The sequence below is a fragment of the Salmo trutta genome, unplaced genomic scaffold (assembly GCF_901001165.1).
Source record: "Salmo trutta unplaced genomic scaffold, fSalTru1.1, whole genome shotgun sequence".
Classification (NCBI taxonomy): Eukaryota; Metazoa; Chordata; class Actinopteri; order Salmoniformes; family Salmonidae; genus Salmo; species Salmo trutta.
This window is the reverse complement of record NW_021823486.1, coordinates 20,001-32,774: the sequence shown is the minus strand read 5'-3', so window position 1 is coordinate 32,774 and position 12,774 is coordinate 20,001. Positions and strand designations below refer to the sequence as shown.

Genomic DNA, 12,774 nt, shown 5'->3' with positions numbered 1-12,774 from the left:
GAGGTCATACAACAGGCTGCTACTGTTATGATAAGGTAATACTGGTACGATGAGGTCATACAGCAGGCTGCTACTGTTATGATAAGGTAATACTGGTACTACTGGTACGATGAGGTCATAAAGCAGGCTACTACTGTTATGATAAGGTAATACTGGTACTACTGGTATGATGAGGTCATACAGCAGACTATGACTGTTATGATAAGGTAATACTGGTACTACTGGTACGATGAGGTCATACAGCAGGCTGCTACTGTTATGATAAGGTAATACTGGTACTACTGGTACGATGAGGTCATACAGCAGGCTGCTACTGTTATGATAAGGTAATACTGGTACTACTGGTACAATGAGGTCATACAGCAGGCTGCTACTGTTATGATAAGGTAATACTGGTACGATGAGGTCATACAGCAGGCTGCTACTGTTATGATAAGGTAATACTGGTACTACTGGTACGATGAGGTCATACAGCAGGCTGCTACTGTTATGATAAGGTAATACTGGTACTACTGGTACGATGAGGTCATACAGCAGGCTGCTACTGTTATGATAAGGTAATACTGGTACTACTGGTACAATGAGGTCATACAGCAGGCTGCTACTGTTATGATAAGGTAATACTGGTACTACTGGTACGGTGAGGTCATACAGCAGGCTGCTACTGTTATGATAAGGTAATACTGGTACTACTGGTACAATGAGGTCATACAGCAGGCTGCTACTGTTATGATAAGGTAATACTGGTACTACTGGTACGGTGAGGTCATACAGCAGGCTGCTACTGTTATGATAAGGTAATACTGGTACTACTGGTACGGTGAGGTCATACAGCAGGCTGCTACTGTTATGATAAGGTAATACTAGTACTACTGGTACGATGAGGTCATACAGCAGGCTGCTACTGTTATGATACGGTAATACTGGTACTACTGGTACGATGAGGTCATACAGCAGGCTGCTACTGTTATGATAAGGTAATACTGGTACGATGAGGTCATACAGCAGGCTGCTACTGTTATGATACGGTAATACTGGTACTACTGGTACGATGAGGTCATACAGCAGACTGGAGTAATAAGATCACATATTTTGGTTCTAGTCAGGATTCTAGCAGCCGTATTTAGCACTAACTGAAGTTTGTTTAGTGCTTTATCCGGGTAGCCAGAAAGTAGAGCATTGCAGTAGTCCAACCTAGAAGTGACAAAAGCATGGATTAATTTTTCTGCATCATTTTTGGACAGAACGTTTCTGATTTTTGCAATGTTACGTAGATGGTCAAAAGCTGTCCTTGAAACAGTCTTGATATGTTCTTCAAAAGAGAGATCAGGGGCCAGAGTAACGATAAGGTAATACCGGCAATACTGGTTAAACAAGGTAATACTGGTTTGACAAGTAAAACTGGTTCGACAAGTAATACTGGTTCGAGAAGGTAATACTGGTACGATAAGGTAATACTGGTACGATAAGGCAATACTGGTACGATAAGGCAATACTGGTACGATAAGGTAATACTGGTACGATAAGGTAATACTGGTATGATAAGGCAATACCGATATGGCAAGGCAATACGGGCATGATAAGGTAATACCGGCAATACCGGCACGATAAGGTAATACCGGTACGATAAGGTAATACCGGTAATACTGGTACGATAAGGTAATACCGGTACGATAGGGTAATACCGGTACGATAAGGTAATACCGGCACGATAGGGTAATACCGGTACGATAAGGTAATACCGGTAACACTGGTACGATAAGGTAATACTGGCACGATAAGGTAATACCGGTACGATAAGGCAATAACGGTACGATAAGGTAATACCGGCACGATAAGGCAATAACGGTACGATAAGGCAATACCGGTACGATAAGGTAATACCGGGATGATAAGGCAACACCGATACGATAAGGTAATACTGGTACGATAAGGTAATACTGGTACGATAAGGCAATACTGGTACGATAAGGCAATAGTGGTACGATAAGGTAATACTGGTACGATAAGGTAATACTGGTACGATAAGGCAATACCGATATGGCAAGGCAATACGGGCATGATAAGGTAATACCGGCAATACCGGCACGATAAGGTAATACCGGTACAATAAGGTAATACCGGTAACACAGGTACGATAAGGTAATACCGGTACGATAGGGTAATACCGGTACGATAAGGTAATACCGGCACGATAGGGTAATACCGGTAATACTGGTACGATAAGGTAATACTGGCACGATAAGGTAATACCGGTACGATAAGGTAATACCGGCACGATAGGGTAATACCGGTAATACTGGTACGATAAGGTAATACTGGCACGATAAGGTAATACCGGTACGATAAGGCAATAATGGTACGATAAGGTAATACCGGTACGATAAGGTAATACCGGTACGATAGGGTAATACCGGTAATACTGGTACGATAAGGTAATACTGGCACGATAAGGCAATACCGGTACGATAAGGCAATACCGGTACGATAAGGTAATACCGGGATGATAAGGCAACACCGATACGATAATACTGGTACGATAAGGTAACAACGGTACGATAAGGCAATACCGGTACGATAAGGTAATACCGGGATGACAAGGTAATACCGGTACGATAAGGTAATACCGGTATGATAAGGTAATACCGGTACGATAAGGTAATACCGGTACGATAAGGTAATACTGGTACGATAAGGCAATACCGGTACAATAAGGTAATACCGGTACGATAGGGTAATACCGGTACGACAGGGTAATACTGGTACGATAAGGTAACACCGGTACGATAAGGTAATACCGGGATGATAAGGCAATACCGGTACGATAAGGTAATACCGGTACGATAAGGCAATACCGGTACGATAAGGCAATACCGGTACGGTAAGGTAATACCGGTACGATAGGGTAATACCGGTAATACTGGTACGATAAGGTAATACTGGCACGATAAGGTAATACCGGTATGATAAGGTCATACCGGCACGATAAGGTAATACCGGTACGATAAGGTAATACCGGTAATACTGGTACGATAAGGTAATACCGGCACGATAAGGCAATACTGGTGTGATAAGGTAATACCGGTCATACTGATACGATAAGGTAATACCGGCACGATAAAGTAATACCGGTCCGATAAGGTAATACCGGTCCGATAAGGTAATACTGGTACGAGAAGGTAATACCGGTAAGACCGGTACGATAAGGCAACACTGGTACGATAAGGTAATACCGGTACAATAAGGCAATACCGGTACGATAAGGCAATACCGGTACGATAAGGCAATACCGGAACGATAAGGTAATACTGGTAATACTGGTATGATATGGTAATACTGGTACGATAAGGTAATACCGGTATGATAAGGTAATACGGTACGATAAGGTAATACCGGTACGATAAGGTAATACTGGTATGATAAGGTAATACCGGTAATACTGGTACGCTAAGGTAATACCGGTATGATAAGGTAATACCGGTACGATAAGGTAATACCGGCATGATAAGGTAATACCGGTACGATAAGGTAATACCGGTACGATAAGGTAATACTGGTACGATAAGGTAATACCGGTACGATAAGGTAATACTGGTACGATAAGGTAATGCCAGAACGATAAGGTAATACTGGTACGATAAGGTAATACCGGTACGATAAGGTAATACCGGTACGATAAGGTAATACTGGTACGATAAGGTAATACCGGTAATACTGGTACGATAAGGTAATACCGGTACGATAAGGTAATACCGGTACGATAAGGTAATACCGGTACGATAGGGTAATACCGGTACGATAAGGTAATACTGGTACGATAAGGTAATACTGGTACGATAAGGTAATACCGGTAATACTGGTACGATAAGGCAATACCGGTACTATAAGGTAATACCGGTACGATAAGGTAATACTGGTACGATAAGGTAATACCGGTACGATAAGGTAATACCGGTACGATAAGGTAATACCAGTACTATAAGGTAATTCCGGTACGATAAGGTAATACTGGTACGATAAGGTAATACTGGTACGATAAGGTAATACCGGTACGATAAGGTAATACCGGTACGATAAGGTAATACCGGTGTGATAAAGTGGTACTGGAATGCGATGACTTGTGAACGTCGGTAGATGAACTCAGCGGTGTCTGTCTGTGTGTAGATGTTCTCCATCCGCAGCCTGCCCAGCATGGTGTACCGGGAGCAGCGGGAGGAAGATGGAGTAGAGGACATGACACAGCTGCGGTGAGAACACAAACGCAAACACACAACGGAGCCTTATTTTAACGGCTAATGGACGCCGCTATTTCATAGCTGGTCTCTGTGTGCTTCTGTGTCTGTTGTTGTTCCAGGGAGCTGTCTGAAGGAGCTGTGCTGCTCAACCTGAAGAAGAGGTTTGAGAGACAGATCGTCTACGTGAGTTTACTAACAACACACTGGACACTGGACGCCCATTTACCACTGATAACTGTCCCTCTATCCCCTGTACAGACGGATAGGTAGGATCCTGCTGTGTGTGTAATTAGTGGAATGTGCTTGTGTGTGTGTGTGTGTGTGTGTGTGTGTGTGTGTGTGTGTGTGTGTGTGTGTGTGTATCAGAGGTGGAAAAAGTACCCAATTGTCATACTTGAGTAACAGTAAATATACCTAAATAGAAATGACTCAAGTAACAGTGGAAGTCTCCCAGTAAAATACTACTTGAGTAAAAATCTAAAAGTATTTGGTTTTAAATGTACTAAAGTATCAAAAGTAAAGTATAAATTATTTGAAATTCCTTATATGAAGCAAACCAGACAGCACCATATTGTTGATTTATTTATTTATTTACAGATAGCCAGGGGCACACTCCAAAACTTCAGACATCATTTACAAACCAGGCACGTGTGTTTAGTGAGTCCGCCAGATCAGAGGCAGTAGGGATGACCAGGGATGTTCTCTGTTTAGTGAGTCCTCCAGATCAGAGGCAGTAGGGACGACCAGGGATGTTCTCTGTTTAGTGAGTCCTCCAGATCAGAGGCAGTAGGGATGACCAGGGATGTTCTCTGTTTAGTGAGTCCTCCAGATCAGAGGCAGTAGGGATGACCAGGGATCTTCTCTGTTTAGTGAGTCCGCCAGATCAGAGGCAGTAGGGATGACCAGGGATGTTCTCTGTTTAGTGAGTCCACCAGATCAGAGGCAGTAGGGACGACCAGGGATGTTCTCTGTTTAGTGAGTCCTCCAGATCAGAGGCAGTAGGGATGACCAGGGATGTTCTCTGTTTAGTGAGTCCACCAGATCAGAGGCAGTAGGGACGACCAGGAATGTTCTCTGTTTAGTGAGTCCGCCAGATCAGAGGCAGTAGGGATGACCAGGGATGTTCTCTGTTTAGTGAGTCCTCCAGATCAGAGGCAGTAGAGGTGACCAGGGATGTTCTCTGTTTAGTGAGTCCTCCAGATCAGAGGCAGTAGGGATGACCAGGGATGTTCTCTGTTTAGTGAGTCCTCCAGATCAGAGGCAGTAGAGATGACCAGGGATGTTCTCTGTTTAGTGAGTCCTCCAGATCAGAGGCAGTAGGGACGACCAGGGATGTTCTCTGTTTAGTGAGTCCTCCAGATCAGAGGCAGTAGGGATGACCAGGGATGTTCTCTGTTTAGTGAGTCCTCCAGATCAGAGGCAGTAGGGAGGACCAGGGATGTTCTCTGTTTAGTGAGTCCTCCAGATCAGAGGCAGTAGGGATGACCAGGGATGTTCTCTGTTTAGTGAGTCCACCAGATCAGAGGCAGTAGGGAGGACCAGGGATGTTCTCTGTTTAGTGAGTCCTCCAGATCAGAGGCAGTAGAGGTGACCAGGGATGGTCTCTGTTTAGTGAGTCCTCCAGATCAGAGGCAGTAGGGAAGACCAGGAATGTTCTCTGTGAAGTGAGTCCTCCAGATCAGAGGCAGTAGGGATGACCAGGGATGTTCTCTGTTTAGTGAGTCCTCCAGATCAGAGGCAGTAGGGATGTTCAACATGTATCTCTCTGTCGCCTCTAGACATATATATGTAGTATCCTGGTCCTCTAGACATATATATGTAGTATCCTGGTCTCAGTGAATCCTCTAGACATATATAGGTAGTATCCTGGTCCTATAGACATATATAGGTAGTATCCTGGTCCTCTAGACATATATATGTAGTATCCTGGTCCTATAGACATGTATAGGTAGTATCCTGGTCCTCTAGACATATATAGGTAGTATCCTGGTCCTCTAGACATATATATAGGTAGTATCCTGGTCCTCTAGACATATATAGGTAGTATCCTGGTCTCAGTGATGTTCAACATGCATCTCTCTGTCGTCTCTAGACATATATAGGCAGTATCCTGGTCTCAGTGATGTTCAACATGCATCTCTCTGTCGTCTCTAGACATATATAGGCAGTATCCTGGTCTCAGTGAATCCCTACAGGATGTTCAACATGTATGGAACGGACATGGTGTTGAAGCACAAGGGATCCGCTCTGGGAGAGAACCCTCCGTAAGAACACTTCCTGTTCCTGTGTTGTTGTGATGTGTGTCTGTTTGTTAGAAGTGTATTATGTGTGTGTGTGTGTGTGTGTTTTGTGTCTGTGTGTGCATGTATTAATGCAATGTGGCGTGTGTGTTATTGGTGTATTGTGTGTGTTATTGGTGTATTGTGTGTGTGTTATTGGTGTATTGTGTGTTATTGGTGTATTATTGGTGTATTGTGTGTATTACTGGTGTATTGGTGTATTATTGGTGTATTGTGTGTATTATTGGTGTATAATCTGTGGTAATGGTGTATTGTGTGTATTATTGGTGTATTGTCTGTGTTATTGGTGTATTATTGGTGTATTGTGTGTATTGTTGGTGTATTGTCTGTGTTATTGGTGTTTTATTGGTGTATTGTGTGTTATTGGTGTATTATTGGTGTATTGTGTGTATTATTGGTGTATTGTGTGTATTATTGGTGTATTATTGGTTTATTGGTGTATTATTGGTGTATTGTGTGTATTGTTGGTGTACTGTGTGTATTATTGGTGTATTGTGTGTATTATTGGTGTATTGTGTGTATTATTGGTGCATTGTGTGTATTATTGGTGTATTGTGTGTATTATTGGTGTATTGGGTGTATTATTGGTGTATTGTGTGTGTTATTGGTGTATTATTGGTGTATTATTGGTGTATTGTGTGTATTATTGGTGTATTATGTGTATTACTGGTGTATTGTGTGTATTATTAGTGTATTATTGGTGTATTGTGTGTATTATTGGTGTATTGTGTGTATTATTGGTGTATTGTGTATATTATTGGTGTATTGTGTATATTATTGGTGTATTGTGTGTATTATTGGTGTATTGTGTATATTATTGGTGTATTGTGTGTATTATTGGTGTATTGTGTGTATTATTGATGTATTGTGTATATTATTGGTCTATTGTGTGTATTGTTGGTGTATTGTGTGTATTGTGTGTATTATTGGTGTAATGTGTGTATTATTGGTGTAATGTGTGTATTATTGGTGTATTGTGTGTTTTATTGGTGTATTGTCTGTATTATTGGTGTATTGTGTGCATTATTGGTGTATTGTGTGTATTATTGGTTTATTATTGGTGTATTGTGTGTATTATTGGTGTATTATTGGTGTATTGTGTGCATTATTGGTGTATTGTGTGTATTATTGGTGTATTGTGTATATTATTGGTCTATTGTGTGTATTGTTGGTGTATTGTGTGTTTTATTGGTGTATTGTGTGTATTATTGGTGTATTGTGTGTATTAATGGTGTATATTGGTGTATTGCTAAATGATGTGTTATCCATGTGAATGTTTATCTGTGTTCATTCTGTGTTCCTCCCCAGACACCTGTTTGCCATAGCAAACGTCTCCTACACCAAAATGATGGATGCCAAACAGAACCAGGTTATTATAATCAGGTAACTACACAACACAGCTGATACCAGGTTATTATAATCAGGCAACAACACAACACAGCTGCTACCAGGTTATTATACTCAGGTAACTACACAACACAGCTGATACCAGGTTATTATAATCAGGTAACTACACAACACAGCTGATACCAGGTTATTATAATCAGGTAACTACACAACACAGCTGATACCAGGTTATTATAATCTGGTAACTACACAACACAGCTGATACCAGGTTATTATAATCAGGTAACTACACAACACAGCTGATACCAGGTTAATATAATCAGGTAACTACACTACCCAGCTACTTCCTGATACGCTCTGGGGACCCAGAGGGGAACCATTCTGTGTTTTGACTATTGTTGGGGACCCCCTCCCCCCCAAGGACACTCTAGCTGTGTTCTATAGGACCCCCCCCCCAGGACACTCTAGCTGTGTTCTATAGGACCCCCCCCAGGACACTCTAGCTGTGTTCTATAGGACCCCCCCCAGGACACTCTAGCTGTGTTCTATAGGACCCCCCCCCAGGACACTCTAGCTGTGTTCTATAGGACCCCCCCCCAGGACACTCTAGCTGTGTTCTATAGGACCCCCCCAGGACACTCTAGCTGTGTTCTTTAGGACCCCCCCAGGACACTCTAGCTGTGTTCTATAGGACCCCCCCCCAGGACACTCTAGCTGTCTTCTATAGGACCCTCCCCCCCAGGACACTCTAGCTGTCTTCTATAGGACCCCCCCAAGACACTCTAGCTGTGTTCTATAGGACCCCCCCCCCCCCAGGACACTCTAGCTGTGTTCTATAGGACCCTCCCCCCCAGGACACTCTAGCTGTGTTCTATAGGACCCCCCCCCCCCCCCCCAGGACACTCTAGCTGTGTTCTATAGGACCCCCCCAGGACACTCTAGTTGTGTTCTATAGGACCCCCCCAGGACACTCTAGCTGTGTTCTATAGGACCCCCCCCCCAGGACACTCTAGCTGTGTTCTATAGGACCCCCCCAGGACACTCTAGCTGTGTTCTATAGGACCCTCCCCCCCCCAGGACACTCTAGCTGTGTTCTGAAGGACCCCCCCCCCCAGGACACTCTAGCTGTGTTCTATAGGACCCCCCCCCCCAGGACACTCTAGCTGTGTTCTGACGGAGACACCTGTAAGGAAAGACCAGCCATGTCTGTGTCGGTATCAGAATCATGTCCTCAGACGGTGTGTGAAGTTGTCTCAGCGAGCACATTCCAGCGTTTAGGTTTCACCTCTCCGTCTCCGGTTAACTGAAAACGTCCCCCGTTACCGTCACCCTACACCGAGCACACACTGGTCCACTCTGGATAGTTATCGTAATGACGCTGTTTAGCGTTAAGCTGTTGGCAGTGGGGAGGTAAGGAAAAGCCTTGTTGTTTTTTTGACCTTCATTTTGACAGGGAAGTCATTCTGTGACCAGGGGGAGTATCTTTTCCCAGATGAGCCCTGCGGAAACACATTCCAACACATACGATATAGAATGAAACAGACAGGTTTAGGTCTCTGTTCATTGGCCTGAACGACCCAATGAGGAGCAGAACATCTCGTCTCAGACAGCTCTTATTCCCCATAAAGGGCCCCAAAAACTCAAATCAGAGGGAGCAATAAACCTCAGGGAACAATGGGGAGTTCTAGAACCATCACCAGCAATAAACCTCAGGGAACAATGGGGAGTTCTAGAACCATCACCAGCAATAAACCTCAGGGAACAATGGTGAGTTCTAGAACCATCACTAGTAATAAACCTCAGGGAACAATGGTGAGTTCTAGAACCATCACTAGTAATAAACCTCAGGGAACAATGGTGAGTTATAGAACCATCACCAGTAATAAACCTCAGGGAACAATGGTGAGTTCTAGAACCATCACCAGTAATAAACCTAAGGGCCTAATGGTGAGTTCTAGAACCATCACTAGTAATAAACCTGAGGGAACAATGGTGAGTTCTAGAACCATCACCAGTAATAAACCTAAGGGCCTAATGTTGAGTTCTAGAACCATCCCCAGTAATAAACCTGAGGGAACAATGGTGAGTTCTAGAACCATCACCAGTAATAAACCTCAGGGAACAATGGTGAGTTCTAGAACCATCACCAGTAATAAACCTAAGGGAGCAATGGTGAGTTCTAGAACCATCACCAGTAATAAACCTAAGGGCCCAATGGTGAGTTCTAGAACCATCACCAGTAATAAACCTAAGGGAACAATGGTGAGTTCTAGAACCATCACCAGTAATAAACCTAAGGGCCCAATGGTGAGTTCTAGAACCATCACCAGTAATAAACCTAAGGGAACAATGGTGAGTTCTAGAACCATCACCAGTAATAAACCTAAGGGCCTAATGGTGAGTTATAGAACCATCACCAGTAATAAACCTAAGGGAACAATGGTGAGTTCTAGAACCATCACCAGTAATAAACCTAAGGGCCCAATGGTGAGTTCTAGAACCATCACCAGTAATAAACCTAAGGGAACAATGGTGAGTTCTAGAACCATCACCAGTAATAAACCTAAGGGCCTAATGGTGAGTTATAGAACCATCACCAGTAATAAACCTATGGGCCTAATGGTGAGTTCTAGAACCATCACCAGTAATAAACCTAAGGGCCTAATGGTGAGTTCTAGAACCATCACCAGTAATAAACCTAAGGGCCTAATGGTAAGTTCTAGAACCATCACCAGTAATAAACCTAAGGGCCCAATGGTGAGTTCTAGAACCATCACCAGTAATAAACCCAAGGGATAATTGGTGAGTTATAGAACCATGACCAGTAATAAACCTAAGGGCCCAATGGTGAGTTCTAGAACCATCACCAGTAATAAACCTAAGGGCCTAATGGTGAGTTCTAGAACCATCACCAGTAATAAACCTAAGGGCCCAATGGTGAGTTCTAGAACCATCACCAGTAATAAACCTAAGGGCCCAATGGTGAGTTCTAGAACCATGACCAGTAATAAACCTAAGGGCCTAATGGTGAGTTCTAGAACCATCACCAGTAATAAACCTAAGGGCCTAATGGTGAGTTCTAGAACCATTACCAGTAATAAACCTAAGGGCCTAATGGTGAGTTCTAGAACCATCACCAGTAATAAACCTAAGGGAACAATGGTGAGTTCTAGAACCATCACCAGAATTTAAAATATCCATCCTATTAACTAAAGTCAGACATGCTTTGTTTCTGTTAAATGAAACCAACCTTGAACTTTAACTTGTTCACCAGCTCAGCGACATGTTTTTTTTAATGACAGGAAGTCATCAAGACAGATACCAAGATATTTTGTAGGAAGGAACCCCCGCTCAATTTGTGTACTGTTCAAATGAGTCATTACAAATTCATTTAAATCTGGGTTATGGGACCTAGAAAAAAAACATGTTTTTTGTTGTTGTTTTGTTTGTATTACATTACCTTCTGTGTGTGTGTGTTTCAGTGTTTATATTGACGTTTCGTTCTGTGTGTTTCAGTGGGGAGAGCGGATCAGGGAAGACTGAGGCTACTAAACTTTTGCTGCGTTACCTAGCAGCAATACACCACAAACACAATGTTACACAACAGGTAAACACACACACACACACACACACACACACACACACACACACACACACACACACACACACACACACACACACACACACACGCACACAGACACGTCTGTATCCTAACCTCATCTACCTGCTGTGTTCTGTAGAGTAGCCAGCTCCACTGTCTGCAAGTTCTACCTGGTGTGTTCTGTAGAGTAGCCAGCTCCACTGTCTGCATGTTCTACCTGCTGTGTTCTGTAGAGAAGCCAGCTCCACTGTCTGCATGTTCTACCTGCTGTGTTCTGTAGAGTAGCCAGCTCCACTGTCTGCATGTTCTATCTGCTGTGTTCTGTAGAGTAGCCAGCTCCACTGTCTGCATGTTCTACCTGCTGTGTTCTGTAGAGAAACCAGCTCCACTGTCTGCATCTTCTACCTGCTGTGTTCTGTAGAGTAGCCAGCTCCACTGGGCTTGTTCTACCTGCTGTGTTCTGTAGAGTAACCAGCTCCACTGTCTGCATGTTCTATCTGCTGTGTTCTGTAGAGTAGCCAGCTCCACTGTCTGCATGTTCTACCTGCTGTGTTCTGTAGAGAAGCCAGCTCCACTGTCTGCATGTTCTACCTGCTGTGTTCTGTAGAGTAGCCAGCTCCACTGTCTGCATGTTCTACCTGCTGTGTTCTGTAGAGTAGCCAGCTCCACTGTCTGCATGTTCTATCTGCTGTGTTCTGTAGAGTAGCCAGCTCCACTGTCTGCATGTTCTACCTGCTGTGTTCTGTAGAGAAGCCAGCTCCACTGTCTTCATGTTCTACCTGCTGTGTTCTGTAGAGAAGCCAGCTCCACTGTCTTCATGTTCTACCTGCTGTGTTCTGTAGAGTAACCAGCTCCACTGTCTGCATGTTCTACCTGCTGTGTTCTGTAGAGAAGCCAGCTCCACTGTCTGCATGTTCTACCTGCTGTGTTCTGTAGAGAAGCCAGCTCCACTGTCTGCATGTTCTACCTGCTGTGTTCTGTAGAGAAGCCAGCTCCACTGTCTGCATGTTCTACCTGCTGTGTTCTGTAGAGAAGCCAGCTCCACTGTCTGCATGTTCTATCTGCTGTGTTCTGTAGAGAAGCCAGCTCCACTGGGCTTGTTCTACCTGCTGTGTTCTGTAGAGAAGCCAGCTCCACTGTCTGCATGTTCTACCTGCTGTGTTCTGTAGAGAAGCCAGCTCCACTGTCTGCATGTTCTACCTGCTGTGTTCTGTAGAGTAGCCAGCTCCACTGTCTGCATGTTCTACCTGCTGTGTTCTGTAGAGAAGCCAGCTCCACTGTCTGCATGTTC

General features: G+C 43.8%; 1 protein-coding gene across 1 annotated transcript in view; it reads left to right on the top strand.

Annotated features, from left to right (window-relative positions):
• Positions 1 to 4,156: 4,156 nt before the first annotated feature.
• LOC115191137 (unconventional myosin-XV) overlaps positions 4,157 to 12,774 on the top strand; it is a 28,338-nt gene continuing 19,720 nt past the window's right edge. Inside the window, exons 1-5 of the mRNA XM_029749104.1 lie at positions 4,157 to 4,247; positions 4,355 to 4,418; positions 6,390 to 6,499; positions 7,844 to 7,918; positions 11,399 to 11,489. Coding sequence (XP_029604964.1) covers positions 4,165 to 4,247; positions 4,355 to 4,418; positions 6,390 to 6,499; positions 7,844 to 7,918; positions 11,399 to 11,489 — 423 coding nt within the window. The 5' untranslated portion in view covers positions 4,157 to 4,164. The remainder of the gene's footprint in view (positions 4,248 to 4,354; positions 4,419 to 6,389; positions 6,500 to 7,843; positions 7,919 to 11,398; positions 11,490 to 12,774) is intronic.